The 18,117-nt window shown below is 34.0% G+C and overlaps 1 protein-coding gene, 1 long non-coding RNA gene and 2 pseudogenes across 2 annotated transcripts; 1 reads left to right on the top strand and 3 right to left on the bottom strand.

Annotated features, from left to right (window-relative positions):
* Positions 1–1,737: 1,737 nt before the first annotated feature.
* LOC132614125 (leucine-rich repeat receptor-like serine/threonine-protein kinase BAM3) lies at positions 1,738–7,365 on the top strand. Its single transcript, XM_060328492.1, has 2 exons — positions 1,738–4,610; positions 6,844–7,365. Exons 1-2 carry the CDS (start codon positions 2,054–2,056, stop codon positions 7,179–7,181), a joined length of 2,895 nt encoding a protein of 964 aa, XP_060184475.1. The 5' UTR covers positions 1,738–2,053; the 3' UTR covers positions 7,182–7,365.
* A 1,648-nt stretch (positions 7,366–9,013) lies between these two features.
* Positions 9,014–9,723, bottom strand: LOC132615814 (cytochrome P450 71AU50-like; annotated as a pseudogene).
* LOC132615812 (cytochrome P450 71AU50-like) lies at positions 9,014–10,692 on the bottom strand (annotated as a pseudogene).
* A 6,006-nt stretch (positions 10,693–16,698) lies between these two features.
* Positions 16,699–17,172, bottom strand: LOC132616121 (uncharacterized). Its single transcript, XR_009572999.1, has 2 exons — positions 17,040–17,172; positions 16,699–16,943 (listed from the first exon to the last, which is right to left on the bottom strand). It is a non-coding gene; the product is annotated as an uncharacterized LOC132616121 (long non-coding RNA).
* Positions 17,173–18,117: the final 945 nt, after the last annotated feature.

Here is an 18,117-nt window from a genome sequence, read left to right as displayed (position 1 = left end):
CAACAAATAATAGATCTGAATCCATAATTTTAAAAATATAATTGCACAATAAAATTTAAATTCTGGATTCACCTCAAATGCGGAGCAAATAAATGTATTACCAAATTAATATACCCAATATTCCATATATGAAGGTATCTTTTCTTTAATTTGAAGAGGGGCTTGAGGAAGATATGGTAAGAGAGCGGCGCTACAAGAATATTAGTAATAACTTTCTTTAATGTACAAGAGGGGTATCTTATCTTTTGCTTTTTTTTTTTTTTTTTTTTTTTTTTTTTTAACTGTTTAAAGTGAGAGGGTAGTGGCTGCTGCTCATTGCCATGCAAATTTTTGTTAAAAGATTACTAAAAAGATGGTCCCTCGACCAAAGTATCTGTACCTAGTTCCCATTACATGCATAAAGCTACAAAACAGATGACCGATTTCTCTTTCTCTTCTCCAACGCCAGGGGTATCATATGTTCATTTACAAATTATTTACAACCCCCAAATGGCGTATTCGGAATTTGAATATTTAAAGAAATGATTACAGTTATAATAAAAATCATAATAATGAAATACTCCACCGTCTCAAATTATTTGTCATTTAATTTGTTTGTTTTACACACCCCTTAAAAAATATTAATTAGGAAGGATATTTAATAACTTTACTCTTATTTATGTCCACTAAGTTATATTTTCTCTTCATTAAATGTTCACTCTATTTATGTATCATCTCAATTATTGACAGAATTCTTAATTAAAATGAGGAAACATAATTAATTGTGAATTTTATAATGACAAATAATTTAAGACAACTATTTTTTGTAACCAAGACAAATAATTTGAAAATGAGTAGCAAAGAATTGAAAGGGAAAGTGGGAATTGAGGTGGGTATTAAGATCTGAGTTTCTTTGTCCAAAATTTGTGTTTATTTTGTTTTTTTCCTTCACAAAATTCACGAACACGTATTTTCTTTGCTAGATTTATATACATATATATGTATATATTTTGGTGAGGGGTTTTCTGGGTTCTTAGTTTCTTGTTATTTTTGCTGAATTTGGCCTCTAAATTTGGTATCTGAGATGGCGAATTGGGACAAAAATTAGTCTATGTAATCAGGTGTGATTCTATGTGAGCTGTATCTAATTAATCAATTTATTTCTCTCCAACATTTAGTTCAACAAGGGTGGTCATGACAATGAAGTGTAAATGGAATGGATGAGGTTGTGGCAATGGAGAAAAAGGTACTATTGGAGAAGACAACAAATAAAGAAAAAGAATTTAAAAGTTAAAGATAAAGTGGGACCACAACTTTCATTTATCTCAAAATTAAAAAATTCGTATAATTAATATATCAAGAAAATAAAATTAAGAGCATTAATTATATGTTGGCTATTAAAAAAATGACATGTGTATGATTTATCTATTTTTAAAACCATTTTTCTCTTCTCACTCACTTTTAGGAAGGTACTCTCTCTGCCATGTCACCTCTTAGGGGATATTTAATACACTTTTGACAAGAATAACGGTACTTAAATGCCCGTAAAGTTAAGTCACTAAAATGAGTTTTGGAGGTAAGTTAAGGGGGATTTTATGTATTTTCTCGGAAGTAAAAAACCAATTACATTAACGTTCTATCGTAACTATCAATTCAACTACAGCAGCTCCATAGTGTAGCTATCAGCATACAGGTTAGGGGGGGAAAAGAAAGAAAAGGATGAGTTCATGTTGTGGACACACAAGTAACTTTGCCTTAAAAAGCAAATGAATTCAGAATGTAGTTGCTCAAATGGTATGTTGCAATGCATCTTTATGTTAAGTTTGCTTTTTCTTTAGCTTTTGCTTTTGCTTTTGCTTTTCCTCCATAAAGTTAAAGATGATGAATCCAAAATACAAAGGAAAAAAATTAAGATTTAAAATGGGAAAAGCTAGAGCTACAAATCAACAACATCCAAGGCCGAAACTTACCATCATTCTTTCTCAATATCAGTGGAATCCTTCCAAATACCTGCTGCAGCTTCTTCTCTTTGATGTTTCCCAAACTATTCTAACTTCAATTACTAAGCATCTAAATGGCTGCTTCTGGCAAAAGTCCCTTCTTTTTCACTTATATCCTCATCGTGTTCCTCGTTTCTCCTCATGTCATCACTTCATCTCAATCCCATAATCTGTTTCTGAGTCGACAGGCCAAGATTCTAATTTCTTGGAAACAAGCATTTGTAGGCTCTGTTCCTAGTACTCTGTCTAGTTGGGACATGTCGAGTTATATGTACGTCTGCTCTTGGACCGGCATCACTTGTGACAACACCAAATCAGTAACCTCCATTGATATATCCAATCTAAACATCTCTGGCTCTCTCTCACCTAATATTCACGAGCTTACTAGACTTCAAATCCTGAATATTTCCAACAACTTGTTTGGTGGAAACTTGAGCTTGGAGTTTCCGAGGTTTAAGGCCCTTCAAGTGCTGGATGCTTATAACAACAATTTCTCTGGGCCACTCCCCTTGGGGGCCGCTCAACTTGTGCAGCTGAAACATTTGGATTTCGGGGGCAACTACTTTTCGGGGAAAATTCCTTTGAGCTACAGTAGTTTTGATCGACTTGAGTTCCTGTCTCTTGCAGGAAATGACTTGCGAGGTCCTATACCTCGTGACCTGGGCAACCTTACAAACCTTAGGTGGCTGCAACTGGGTTATTTCAATCAGTTTGATGAGGGGATTCCACCAGAGTTAGGAAAACTGGTCAATTTGGTTCATTTGGATCTTTCCAGCTGCAACTTGAAGGGTCCGATTCCAGCAGAATTGGGCAATCTTAATATGTTAGACACTCTCTTCTTGCAAAAAAATCAACTTACTGGGGCGATTCCTCCTGAGCTAGGAAACTTGACAAGCTTGAAATCTCTTGATATCTCCGTCAATGAACTCACAGGAGAGATCCCAATTGACTTCTCAGGACTAAAGGAGCTCACCTTGTTGAACCTTTTCATCAACAATTTTCACAGTGAGATTCCCCAATGCATAGCGGAGCTGCCAAAGTTGGAAATGTTGAATCTTTGGAGGAATAATTTCACTGGATCCATACCTTCGAAGCTTGGGATAAATGGTAAATTGGTTGAGATTGATCTTTCCAGTAATAGACTCACTGGCCTGATACCAAAATCTCTGTGCTTAGGGAGGAATTTGAAGATCTTGATTCTGCTCGATAATTTTCTTTTTGGACCTTTACCTGATGATTTTGGGCAGTGTCATAGCTTGTCCAGAGTCAGAATGGGGCAGAATTACTTAAGTGGATCAATACCAACAGGGTTTCTTTATTTGCCAGAGTTGTCACTGGTAGAACTGCAGAACAACTATATCAGTGGACAACTCTCAAACGAAAAAAGCTCAGCATCTTCCAAACTTGAAGGGCTGAACCTGTCAAACAATCGCTTGTCTGGTACACTTCCCAGTGCTATCGGAAACTTTTCAGGGCTGAAGAATCTTCTATTAACAGGAAATGGTTTCTCGGGTGATATTCCTTCTGATATAGGCAGACTGAAAAGCATCTTAAAGCTGGACCTGAGTAGGAACAACTTCTCTGGTAGAATCCCTCCTCAGATTGGAAACTGTCTTTCACTCACTTACTTGGATTTGAGCCAAAATCTACTTTCTGGTCCTATCCCAGTTCAGATTTCTCAAATTCACATCCTAAATTACATCAATATTTCCTGGAATCACTTCAACAAGAATCTTCCCGAGGAGATTGGCTCAATGAAGAGCTTAACTTCTGCAGATTTTTCCCACAACAACTTATCTGGATCAATACCTGAAACAGGTCAATATCTATTTTTCAACTCAACGTCTTTCATTGGCAACCCTTATCTTTGCGGATCCTACTTGACTCCTTGCAATATTACATCCAACTCACCATCAAAACTTGGTTATGGAAGTGACAACAAAACTAAGGTTCCAACAAAATACAAGTTTATATTTGCATTTGGGCTCTTAGTCTGCTCCCTCATTTTTGTTGTCCTAGCAATAATGAAGACAAGAAAGGGGAGTAAGAATTCAAATTTGTGGAAGCTGACAGCATTTCAAAAGCTTGAATTCAGAAGCGAAGACGTCTTGCAGTGCTTGAAAGAGAACAACATCATAGGGAGAGGTGGAGCAGGGACAGTGTATAGGGGAACTATGCCTAATGGTGATCATGTGGCAGTGAAGAAGTTGGGAATAAGCAAAGGCTCACATGATAATGGCCTATCTGCTGAAGTTAAAACACTAGGAAAGATCAGGCATAGGTACATTGTGAGACTGCTTGCATTTTGTTCAAACAAGGAAATCAATTTGCTGATTTACGAGTATATGCTAAATGGAAGCTTAGGTGAAGTGCTTCATGGGAAAAATGGCGGACATCTCCAGTGGGATACCAGGCTAAACATAGCCATAGAAGCTGCCAAGGGCCTTTCTTATTTGCACCATGATTGCTCCCCCATGATAATCCACCGCGATGTCAAGTCCAACAATATATTGTTGAATTCTGAATTTGAAGCTCATGTTGCAGATTTTGGATTGGCCAAGTTTTTTCATAATAACGGTACCTCTGAGTGCATGTCCGCAATTGCAGGCTCTTATGGCTACATCGCTCCAGGTAATTGTTCTTCCCATTAATTTTGCATCTTGAATTTAAACCTGTAATTTTTCCATAGATTGGTGGCTCCTTCGGTTCATATTATTGTCTTTTAAAGTTTTGGCACACCCTTAAAGAAGACATTTAATAGCTATAGTTATAAGAATATTTGTTTAAACTATTATTTGTCTCTCCCTTCAACCTTTTACTTAATTAACATCTACTAGTTGGAGCAGTACTAATAATTATAGATTTGGAAAAAACGGTACCTAACAAGTGGCTTTTTATTTCTCTAAAGCATCAATTTTTTTTTGAAGTAACCTCAATTTGCTAAAAACGACTTATATTTCGGGAAGGACTCGAAGTTAAAGAGGAACTATGTTTTAGAATCGGGGCGGACCTATGTATAATTAAATGGTGCTCTAGCACCCGTTAAAGCCGATGTAGATTAGGTATAGTAATATAAGAAATATATGAAATTTGGGTATAAATATTAAAAAAGCACTCTGAAAACCAATAAGACAAGTGGGTGCTCTGCAGTGGCGAAGCTAGAATTTTTATCTAGGGGGTTCAAAAATTCTAAAAGGTGAATACACGAAGAAGTCAGGGAGTTCAACATCTACTATATATACATAATAAAATAATTTTAACGTTGAAAATACACTGTAATTTTTCGCCGAGGGGGTTCAGAACCCCCTGGAGCTAATGTGGCTCCACCACTGGTGCTCTGGTTTTTGTTAGTAATCTGTATTACGAAAATATTCTGAAACAGTAACTTTGTAAAAAATTCCAGAAAACAGTAAACTTTGTAAAAGCAGAAATTATAAACCAAAAACTGGAAAATATCAAAACAGTATCCAAAAAATATTTTTAAGGAAGAAAATCGAACCCAATGAATGCACAGTGTGTCCTAAAACCACGGTGTCAGCGAACCACTCAACGGTAGTAAATTACACTAGAATTTATTTGTGCAGAAGAAGAAGAAGTTTTGAAGTTAGGAATCAAACGAATTTGTAGCCATGGAAGTACTGTTTCTAAAGGTTTGCAACCCTTTAGAAGGGTCACTTTAAAAGTGGCGGGAATTTTAAATAAAATCCGGGAAAGAAATGGTAGTAAATTACACTAGAATTTATTTGTGCAGAAGAAGAAGAAGTTTTGAAGTTAGGAATCAAACGAATTTATAGCCATGAAAGTACTGTTTTGAAGGTTTGCAACCCTTTAGAAGGGTCACTTTAAAAGTGGCGGGAATTTTAAATAAAATCCGAGAAAGAAGAATAATTTAATTAATTAGCTGAAGCCGAGCCGAGTGACGACGACGGCGCGAAGGGAGACCCTCTTCTTAACCATTTAGCAACAAGAAGGAGTGCTTCTACTTTTAAGTAGGAGAACTTTACTTCCCACTACCAATGAGAGACAAATGCTTATTTCATAAAACAAGAGGAACAACTCATTTTCCCTCCACTTCTTTTCCCTCCATTTTCCATTCAACCTATCAATTAAACCCAACAGTTTCTAAGTGGAACGTTAAAGGTTTGGACGGATAGGACGTCCTGTGTTTGACCCTCTACTGAGCGTTTCAAATTTTAGTAATAATAATAGTTATTGCAGTTATTTTTAACTGTTGCATGCCAACACGCCATTCTTAAATCCCGGGTCCGCCACTGTTTTAGATCCGCGCTGAAATTCAAGTGCTACTAATAAGTGGTTGGAATCCTGAAATCTCAATTTACAGATACTATGCAAAAGATAGAACACAACCTGAGGTTTCTTTCTTGAACGAAGAAAAGTGAGTGCAGTAATTTCCAAGAAAAGAACGCAAACATTAATAAAAATGTCAATAGCTTTTTAGTTTTTTTTTTTTTTTTAAAACACAAACATTAAGGTAAATTCTCTGTAGCTTTTAAAGTGTGTGTATATATGTGTGTGTGTTCTCTGTAGCTTTTAAGAACCTTGAATTCATAAAAAGCAATCACAAGCAACTTTATTTGACCCAAAACAGGAAAATCTATCTGCCCTAAGAGTGCAGATTCTTACCCAAGCCTTACTTTCTCCAAGCCCCATAAAGAGGAGCATGTTTGTTACTTTTTTAGTTGGCGATTTGGATACTTTGAATATTCTTTTACACCTGGAAATTAATTAATAAATATAGTGGAAGAGGGAATAACTTTTACCCTTTCAGATTATGGATCTATAGTGTAACACAGAATACTACAAAGTTTTATTCCTTACTTGTTCAATTTTTTCTTTTGTATAGAGTACGCATACACGCTGAACATAGATGAGAAAAGCGACGTGTATAGCTTTGGAGTGGTGCTATTGGAGCTGATAACAGGGAGAAGGCCAGTGGGGAATTTTGGAGAAGAAGGATTGGACATCGTACAATGGGTGAAAAGGGAAACAAATTGGAGCAAAGAAGGGGTGGTGAAAATCTTGGATGAGAGGCTAAAAAATGTTGCAATTGGAGAAGCCATGCAAGTATTTTTTGTAGCAATGCTGTGTGTTGAAGAGTACAGCGTTGAGAGGCCCACCATGCGGGAAGTAGTCCAGATGCTTTCTCAAGCTAAACAACCAAATACTTTCCAAATCCAATGATATAATTGTGGCTGCTATTTCTTATAGAGTATCTTTTGTTACTATTATTAACTTGGTTTCCTTTCTTTCTTTACTTGTGTGTGCTTGGCAAGACCTTGCCATTTGAAGCTAACTCCTCTTGCAAAAGAGGTGGTGAAGTTCACAACTAAGATTTCCTTTTAATTATTCAACTATAGTTGCCAGCGATTAATCTTAGCACATTCTTACAAATAAACAGAAGTGACAAATATCCAGCACTAACGCAGACTCATAATCTTATAGAATTAACTATAAGTGAATTTAACAGGTTAAGACGAATATTCACAAAACATGGCATACTGAACGAAGGGATAGCTAGAAACAATCAGGAGATGTACTCAACTAATAATAGGCACATCGACTATGTAGCTAAGAAGCAGAAGTATATATTATTGTCCGTCTGTTTTTTTTTTTTTTTTCGAAACTTGCATTCACGTTTATAGTGTCCCTTCCTACCACATTGATAACATGTCCTTCCTTTCTTTGGATTGCTAGAACTGGCTTTGTTATAATTAGAAGGGCCTCTGTATCAGTAAACTTTCCTTTGTTTGCCCCATTTTTCTGATCATAAGGTTTTTGGTTCCCTTCAACAAAATTCACTTTTTGTTCCGGATTCAGATACATGCTTTTTAAGAAGACTTCTAGTCTCTTCTTCAATTCGCAAGTGTTTCTGAATCTGTTAAAGGGATAAATCTTTTGTGGTATGCAGTAATTTCTTCCTGTAATTATTCCAACTAGAAGAAAGTTTTGCAGTTATTCCTCCCACTTGTAATGCTTCAGGAACTACCACTTTAAGATCTTTAAGTTTGGAGACAAGAAATTGCAGTTCATGGACTTGGTCCATAACAGAAATATGATCAACCATAGAGAAATCAAAATATTTCATAATAAGGAATTAGTCCGCACCTTGTCTCAGTGTCATGATTGATAAAGATTGGATCTTTACTGTATGATTGATAGCTGCTTTGTGATAATTGATTTGAGCTATTTATGCATATCTTTCATGATTTACCTGTTTAGAGACTTATTGAGCTGTTTACATCGTAAATTGCAGATTTTTCTACTTTGCTTTATTATTATATTGCACAGGTTAATGGGAATTTAATGTTTTTATGTAACGTTTGCTACTACTCTGTTGGGGTGGTCAATGATACTTGTTGAGTACTCCTCGTATTCACCCCCTCTCCTTCATGCACTGCGTTTACAAGTTCGGACACGAATATGAGCGGAGTTAGAGAGTGTGCCAAGATGATTGATCTCGCTTCTAGTGATAAGCTACTAGCTTCTAGTGATGAGCAACTAGCTTCTAGTGATGAGCTACTAACTTCGTCCCCAGAAGCGTGGAGGTTTCCTATTTACTTATTTTGTTGTTCTTTCCCTTCAAACAATATATCTTATTTATTTTCTTAGACAGATGTATTCTAATCTCTAGTAGGCTCATGGCTAGTGACACCGGATCTTGAATTGGATTTTTTAGATGTACTGGCATGTTCCTCACATTTTCTTTAGGCTATTGTTTCTGTTAGACTTTAATAACTCTCCCTGAATTATTATCTCGGTCGCTTATTGGGCTGTGGTTCACCTGATGCGGGAACAGTTAGGTACTTAGGATAATCGGTCTTCACAGTGACGGTTCTTCAGTGTGGAACTTTTATCTTTTGACTTGTTAAAACTCATTCAAAAGGAAACAAGAAAATAGAGGTCAATTGTATATGTAATGAGAATTTTTGAAGATACAAATCTATTAGATATATACTGCCAATGCAGTATTCGTAGAATAGCAACTGAAATCAGACAACAATCACAAAACCATATAGTAGAAACTTCCATTATTGCTTGTGTTAATCCTATTTGTAACTAAATCAAACAAAAGGTAAAGTCCAGGAAGACCAGTTCTCTTACATCTGTATTGTATTTGCATCATTCCTTTAGTCTATAAGTGGGAATAGCCATCAAAGGCTTTTTTCTACACGTTACTAACCCAAACTGCTCATCAATGTCTAAATCACAAGACTGCATACCATTTGGAAGCTCCCAATCAAAGCAATGCACCAATTGTGCCACCACAAAGCGAACAACAGTAATTCCCAACTGCATTCAGGGACAGCTTCTCCTGCCCGAGCCAAATGGTAAAAGTTGAAACTCACGTCCATGAATATCTATACTGCTCCCAATAAATCTCAGGCAAAAACTTCTCAGACTCTTGCCAAACATTTGGATCCCTCTGAATTGCGTAACAATTTATCATGATTCGAGATCCCTTTTGTATGTGGAAACCATCGACTACACAATCTTCCATGCATCGTGATGCATTATTGGCACTATGGAATGAAGCCTCAGGCCCTTTTTACAACCTGTCTAAGTACTTTAAGTTCTCCAAGTCTGATTCTTCTACCATTCTTTCAAGACTTACAACTTCTTCTTATTCTTTTTGGAGTGTCTTCATCACATGAGGGTGCCTAAGAAGCTCTGTAAGTATCCATTCCACTGATGTTGCTGAAGTGTCCATTGCTGCCATAAGCATGTCCTGTATAGTAGAAAAGGAAACAGGGAAATTAATTAGTAGAAATCAGATTCAATCTTCAAAATCTTGTGGTATGTTGAGCTTATACTAGTAATGATAAAATGGGATGGAAATATAGAACAAGAGGATAGCTTTTATATGTCCGACGATCAAACTGAAACTCTGCTTCTCCTGATTGCAAAATGTCCATCATGGTGCCAATAAAGTCCTTAATTTGCTTCTTCTCATGAGAATGAACATGTTCATCAATAATCCTCTCAAGAAACTCATCAAACACTTTTGAAAGATCCTTGAGCTTGCAAGTGAGTCCCTGGAGATCAATAAAACCGAGGAAGGGGAAAAAATCTCCGAGATTTGGTGTTGCTGCTAAATGCACAACATCTTGAACTACAACTTTGAATCCCCTTTTGTCCAAGTCCTCATTCATGTACTTCTTTCCAAACACCATTATGCAAGTCAAGTTAGCATTCAACGACGTAATCTTTCCACTAAGATCAACAGCTACGCGATCATGAGCTTCCTTTTTAAGTGATTCAATAAGAAGTTCAACTTCTTGCATTGTAATGGACTTATCTTATGACTATTCAAGAGGTGCACAGTGCACAATTTGCGCATGTTGCGCCAATACGCACCATACTTTACGAATATCAAATTCTTCTGGCCATAAGCCAAATACTGAGATGCCTCATGATGAGGCCTGCTAGCAAAAATGTGATCCTATGTCTTGAGGACCTTCTCGGCTGCATCAGCAGACAAGGCAATGATTGTAGGCACTAGCCCCAATCGCATGTACATAAGAGGACCATGTTTCTTGGCTAGTTTTCGTAAATCTTGGTGTGGATATTTGCCTAACAAATGAAGATGTCCTAAAATGGCAAACCCTTTGGGACCTAGAGGAAACCTTTTTCTTTTCTCGTACAAGGTATGTACAAATAGAGCAACTATAAGAGTTGCCCATATCAAAGCCATGGCTCTTAAGACTTCGTTAACTTCTAAGAGCTCTAATGGAAGATGATAATAAATATATACTACTTACTATTTTTCACATTTAAATTTCTTGAAAAGGGTCAAGAAATCTGAATATATAATGCTTGCCAACATTGAAAAAGGCAAATAAAAAAGGGAAAACAAAACATGAACTCAACCGATTCGCCAATGTGAAATTTCCCATTAACAACTGACTTGACCTCTGAGAGGTTTTTTCATTTTTAAATATGGCCATGAGTGAAACAAGTCGCAATGAGCAATGAAAATTTCTTTTGATATGGAATAGAGCACCAACTCCACTATAGTGAGTGATTGACTCAGAACTTTCCTTGCATTCTACGATGGACTTTAATTCTTAGTCTCCCACTTAATTTCCACTCAAATAAAGGCGCTAAAAGTTACATGCATATCATGATTTAATGTCCACTAAATGCTCATAAAATATGAAACTTTTGGGCCAAAGTTCAAATATGATCTAGATGAAAGTTGGTAGTGTGATATGTTTCTTGCCTTCTTGGAAAGGGAATTGAACATCACTTTTTGACTATAGTTAGACCGGTGTTGTTAGTACCTTCTCGAATAATTCGAATACGAGTAAATGGAGTTGAAAAAGATGAGCAAATTGCACTTTTAATGTCTAAAAGCATAATCCAAAAAGCATCACATAAATTGAAAATAAAATTCGGAAATTGTGTTAACTGTGTTACGCGGGTCCAATCGAGTTGTCGTGTTCACAGTCGAGGTCGCTCTTGGAGGTGTTTGGTCAAGGCTCCATATCCACGTCGAGGTCATCTTCTGATCTGAGTTCCGACCATGCATCAGATCGATAACATTTCTTTTCAATTTGAGGTTCACTCTTTTATCTCCCTTTAATTTTTTAACTATGCTATGTGACTATTTTGTTGAATACGAAATGAACATTAATTAGGGGTAAAAAGAAAAAAAAAGATTCTAAATAAAGAATAACAAATAAATAGGGTCTTCTTAAAGGTTTTGTTGTGATTAAGATCCTTCACAATTGAAGAATCGTCACTATCTTTTCATCTTTTCTTCATTCTCTATAAATTTGGAAAAAGAGAAGCTTACGTGACGGCATTACAAAGGTTTTTTATTTGTAGCATTAAGTAAAATCTCAACATATAAAGTAAAAAAACAACAACTATTGAACAATTCAAGGATTTTAATCAACATAGTAAAAACTGAAAAATATAATTAATATCATAAGCTTATCGAAAGTATCAAGATTACATTGGATCAGTAAAATAGCTCTAAGAAGTTGAAATCAATAAAAGAAATTTATAACGATATATTGATGTTCTCAAACATAAATGGAGAATCTGGACCTCCAAGCAGGTAAATAGTTTAGTTTGAAAACTCAATAGTGAGAATTTTACATTTGATATTTTAATATATAAATTTTGACAACAGTTAGTTTTTTTAATTTCGACCGCGTATCACGGGGGTACAAATACTAGTTGGGGGTTTAAAAAAAAACTAAGATTCTAAATAAAGAATAATAAATAAATAGGATCTTCTTAAAGGTTTTCTTGTGATTAAGATCCTTCACAATTGAAGAATTGAAGAATCGTCTCAATTCTTTCATTATCTTTTCATCTTTTCTTCAATTCTCTCTAAATTTGGAACAAGAGAAGCTTGCATGACGGCATTACAAAGGTTTTTGATTTGAAGCGTTCATTTTTTCATACTCATACAAGCTTGAAGTACCATTGTACAAATAAGAACCCTTTTTTTTTTTTTTAACATAATTTCTTCTTCATATAGATAGATATAAGATTTATGTGGCAGAGAACAAAGTTTTTGGCCAAAGAAGGCCAACCTGAGTGACCTGTCTATTGACATACATCAGCCAACCCCTGTGGAGCAGCCTCTATATTGATATACAAAAAATCGTATCTATGTATTTTTCGTAGCTATTTACTAAAGCAATTAGTATAATATGGAAGTTGTTTACTTGCTTTAGGACAAGTGTTTGGATCATTATTATGTTTAGCCTTGAGGCGTTCAACGAACTATTTTAACTTTATAAAATAACTTTTGGGCTTTGGATTGATATGCCTTAGATTAGACCGTGCAGGAAATGACGCATGGTGTTTCTAAAAGTATTATGTCTTGGATTTTTTCCCCGATTAACAAAATTTTAAAAAAATGACTTTTCCTGAAAAAAAAATTGCTGGAAAAAACTTCTGTTGCGCATCGGAAATAAGTTGTTTGTCTATGAGACTGAACCTGTGGTCGATTAACCAAGTTCGCTGTTTTGATATATCATGAACTTCTACCTTATAAGTAAAACTAATTTATGTTCACAACTTTGCCCCATGGAAAGCAAAAACTTTGCCTAGCGAATTTTCTGAAGCAGGGCTATTTTTAAAAAAATTGTCATGCAGGGCCAAAAAATCAAGATCGACCCTTATGGAGGCTATTTGTGAACATAAACCAATACCGTGAGGTCTTCATTTTTTGGAGATTTTTACCATCACATCAGTTAGTGAGAAATAAATACAAGAATAACATATATTTTTAAATAGCTACATATAATATAAAACTAGCCAAAAGAAGAGTGATATGTCACATCTCTTTGGCCAAAGATCCTATTTATCATTTTCTTATCATTTCTCCAATTATTTTTCTATTTTTGTCTTCTTTTATGCTTTCAAGGTGGATATTGACGTGAATAAATCTGTCTTAATTCTCTAATTAAACTGGATAATTAATGCACCTATAACCCCTACATTATAAGACTTGAGGTTCTTTGGTAACGTTAATTTTTTTTTAAAAAAATAATAATAACTCTTGCAATTACTTTTTGCATTAAATTTTAGGAGCAATGATTTTTCACTATTTTATCTGCATATATATGCTCTTGATTCTTTTTCTATACCTCTGCATGCCATTCTGATACTACAAAAGAAAATCGGTAATGCAGAAAGAGAGGCGTGATTTTCTTTTTCTTCTTTTTCTTTTTGGGTGGGAGGTGGGGGAGGGGAAATATGTGATGATGGAGAATTTTGATTGATATCCATTTGGTATTTTTCCGCTCTAGAATGTTGTCAAAATTGAATTTATATGTACAATAAAAGAGCTTATAGTAGTTGAAATGTTGAATAGGTGACATTTTTGGAACTATGATCATGATGAGTTTTGAATGATACCCATTTAGTTATTGATATTTTTTCAGGTTGTGCTTCCAGAGTTACGGACTTTCTTTTTTGGTGTTGAAAGCAAGTGGTATATGATATGGAGAGAGATGAAAGACGGATTGAGAATTTAAAATTTATGGATTCAATTTTTCATTCCATTATAGTTTTAAAGTTATGCTTTATATCTACTATTTGTTGTAATTTTAATAATTTTTTTACGTATAAGTTAAGGCTCTGCACATAAATACTGCATTCAGATGAACCGGGTATTGTAACGATGGATCCGCCCGTGGATGGTGCTAAACAAAAATGGAATTGGTGGTCGATGTCGTCAACTGTTAAGAAGGAGTTATGACAAAATAAAGACTCAAAGAAGAAAAGACTCAAAGAAGACTCTTCTTGAACTATTATATCTGTTGAAAATTCAACTTAATCACTAACTTCAAATTCTCCATTCTCTTTCTCCTTTTCCTTTCTGCAGAACTCCAAGCAATTTGCAGATTTTTTAAACTCCAAGAAGTATGTTTTTAAATTTTAATTAACTAACAATGAGATGGACGATAACTTTTTATTGTTTTTTTGCCATTAATAAATTTTTAAATTATCCTTGAACATACTTTTTTCATTTCTTCTTATATATCTTACTGTGAGAATGAAGTCTCAATTATTACTATTTAGGATTTCATAAAAAATAGAGAAAAGGGAAGGTGAAATAAAAAGTTTTCATTTAGAAGATTTAGGGTGGATGGATCCGGTTTTTTGTTTTTATTGGTCTTCCATTTTCTATTATTTTTTTTTGTTTTTTATTTTTTGGCTTGAGTTAGATTTTAAACAAGAAGAAAGTGATAAATAAAAGTTAACACTACAAAGAAGGAAAGAAGTTATATACACATCTAAACTATTACACTAGATTAATTCCTCTTCAAGTCCATTTCTTCCTATACATAATTTTTAACAAAAAATAAACTTTATCTTTACCAATATTTTATTAATTAATACAAAAATAAAAGTTAGAGAAACGCATGCAACTAATCTAATTCATTTGAATTTGAAAAATAATTAAGCGCTTCAAATTTTAGAAGTTTTAAATAATTGTAATATTCAATTAGTATAAAAAAATTATTTCATAAATTTAATGAGGCGACCTAAGTTTGATAACGAATTTAGCATTTTGAAAATAAATATGGGATCAATTACCTTCAATACATTTTTACTGCATTTCCTCTTTCTTCTCTCTTCCATAATTTCTCCCTCTCTCTTCAATTACCTCTTTTGCCCCTCAAATTGCTAGTTTTTAATTTTTACTCTTCTTCTAAAATACCCCGAGGTTCTGGGTTCGAACCCCTGCTCAGTAAAAAAAATAAATTTCGCAAGGCAGAGTTTCTTAGCAAAATTAGATTTATTCGGGCAAAAGTTAGGTCTTAAGTCAGAGGTTTGTAAAATTTCAGCTGAGTAAAAAAAAATGTTGCCTTAAGCCTTAAGATAGAGTTTTGCAGGCAACTTTGCCTTGCGATTTTTTTTTTTAATTTTTGACTGAGCGGTGGTTCGAATCCGGGACCCAAAAGCTTTAGGTGAAGGGAAAAAATTAAAGACTTTCAGTTTGATGGACAAAAATTAAAGACCACCCCGAAATAAGGGCATTCCTGTGAATTGCCCCTAGAAAAATGGTTTTAAAAAATAAGTAATCATCCAATCTGGCCCATTAAATGTGGGTTGGATAACTGACTTTTTAAAAAATGAATCTATATTATCAACTAAAAAATTGGATATCCAGATGGGTAACATGGATATCCATATTACCAATATCCATTTCTCTATTTGTTATTTTACATAAGTTCTTGTTTTCTGGGAATCTAAGGCCTCGTTTAATTTGGACATGGTTTTAATTTGAAATTAGGTTAATTTAAAGTTGAAATTTTGTTTGGACATACAATTTGAATTTCTTAAGTTGTATTTTTCCTCATAAACAGGTAAACCCAACAAGTTTTAAAACTATCAAAACTTCCTCAACTCTTATCCAATCTTACTATATGAAACAAATCATAGTTAATAAATTACATATCTTTATATTCCTCTTATAAATAAATGTGTGTGATTACATGATATTACAAACTTTCACATACGCATAATTTTACGAAGATCCACTTTTAAAAAAGCAACATTAGTATTAACTAGCTATTCTTTAATATAATCATTCCATATGGTACGGCCAATCAACATGAGTCTTTTTTACAAAATATAAAATGAAGGGCCTTATTTTGCAAAATATAAATTTATGGGTCAAGTTTTATATTTTAAAAAATTTGAAATCATGATTTGGAATCTCAAATCATACCTTTTTGGAGAAATTGAGATTTGAAACCATGATATGAAGTTGAAGTTGAAATTTTGTTCAAATTACATAAACAAATGCCGATTTGAAATCAAAATATGAAATATCTCATGACCAAACGCCTACTAAGCTTATTTTTGGCTTTCAGCTTGTGTTATCACTTGATTATTATTGAAGTTTTGGATTATATGGATATCGATATTAACCGTTGGTTAACTCATTTTTTTTTGGTCCTTGTTAAATATGAGCGATCCAACATTTTATTCATTATTTTTATTTAATACGTTTTCGACCCACACACATCCTATCCGTCCTGCCCGTTTGCAATCCTAGCCATGATATTCGTTAGTTAATAATTACTCATGGGTCGGAAGAAGTAAATCACGACGTCTATCCTAGACGTGCACATTTATAAAACAAATAACTATTTTTTCGCTTTATTCTATTTTGCAGTTATTCATTGAGAGGCAGAAAAAAGAAAGAGCAAAGGAAGGAGAGTAAATAAAGACATTTTTCAATTAAAGGGGGCCAAGAAAATTCAACCATAAAAAACATATGTATTTTATTATATTTTTTTAATATGCAGATTTAATACATTAGCTTCGGGTGGCGACAACAACAAACACCAAATTCACATGCTCCAGATTGAAACCCCATGTCATGGGTGCATAGGAAATTGCAATCCTCCGATGTAAATTGGGAATAGCATTTCTTAAAGCAATATCCCTTACCTGGATCATCACCTATCACACAAAAAATATTAATTAAGATTAATAAAAATAAAAATTAACATGCAAAAGTAAAAATATAAGTGTGTGAAGAAATTTTATGTGATTTACCAAGAGGATTTGTTGCAGTTGAAAACGGAACAACTAAGAGAATGAAAACAATCAAAAACTTGGGGAACTCCATTCGAGACTTATTCTTCCTTGATATATGCGTAGAGTATAAAACTTAGATGGTACCAAAATAGAGAAATAAACATAGCTATTTATAAGGGATAAAATAAGTAGAAATACGCAACAAAGGAAGGGCATTTAAGAATTTTGAGATTGAAGCAACCTCGAGAAAAAGGTTAGTAATAAGTAGAAATAAGGAAGGACATTTAAGAATTTTGAGATTGAAGCACTCTTGAGAAAAAGGTTAGTAATTTATTTTGTTGGGGTGGTGGGGGTGGATAAAAACTTGCTCACACTGACTGTTTACACCGAACCAATGGATGTATGACATATGTTTGAATATTTATTACTATCACTTAACCATGACTAATTAATGTATATATTCACTTCATTAAATCACTTAACCATGGTAAATTTCATTGGTTTGGTATAGACACTCATGTAGGTAAGTATTTACCGGAGGGGGATCGCTAGAATCTTTTTTCATTTACAATAGGAAGGCTATTAGTTAAGCATTTTGAAACTAATACGATCTTGAGAAGAAAAAAAGTAGCAACTTATTAGTGGGAAAGTCGCTAAAATCAGTTTTTGAAAAAATAAATATTAAAAATTTGATTTTTCACTTCTATTCATAGAAATAAAAAAATTGTCAGGTCAATTTTAAGAATTGTACTACATAACGAGATTAAACTCTTTTTTGACAGCCAATCATTAAAACAAAACAAAACAATGAGAAAATTTTGAAGACAACAAAAAATAATACTGGAGGATTGATTTATAGTTTCCATTCATTTAAGGTTTATAGGGATTCTTGAATCGGCCAGATGTTTTGTTACTTTTATAAGCAAACTAGTTAACTTATATGTGCTTCACGCAGTTAGACATTTATTATTTTGTAAATTTAATATATATAATATACATTCCATTTAGATAATTATAATACTAGCCCTCTAGCCTTCCTTAACTATTTAAATGTAGTACATTAATAATATAGAAATTGTTTGTCACGACACCAAAA

Source organism: Lycium barbarum, chromosome 10 (assembly GCF_019175385.1).
Source record: "Lycium barbarum isolate Lr01 chromosome 10, ASM1917538v2, whole genome shotgun sequence".
NCBI classification, from domain to species: Eukaryota; Viridiplantae; Streptophyta; class Magnoliopsida; order Solanales; family Solanaceae; genus Lycium; species Lycium barbarum.
This window is presented reverse-complemented; position numbering and strand designations above follow the sequence as displayed.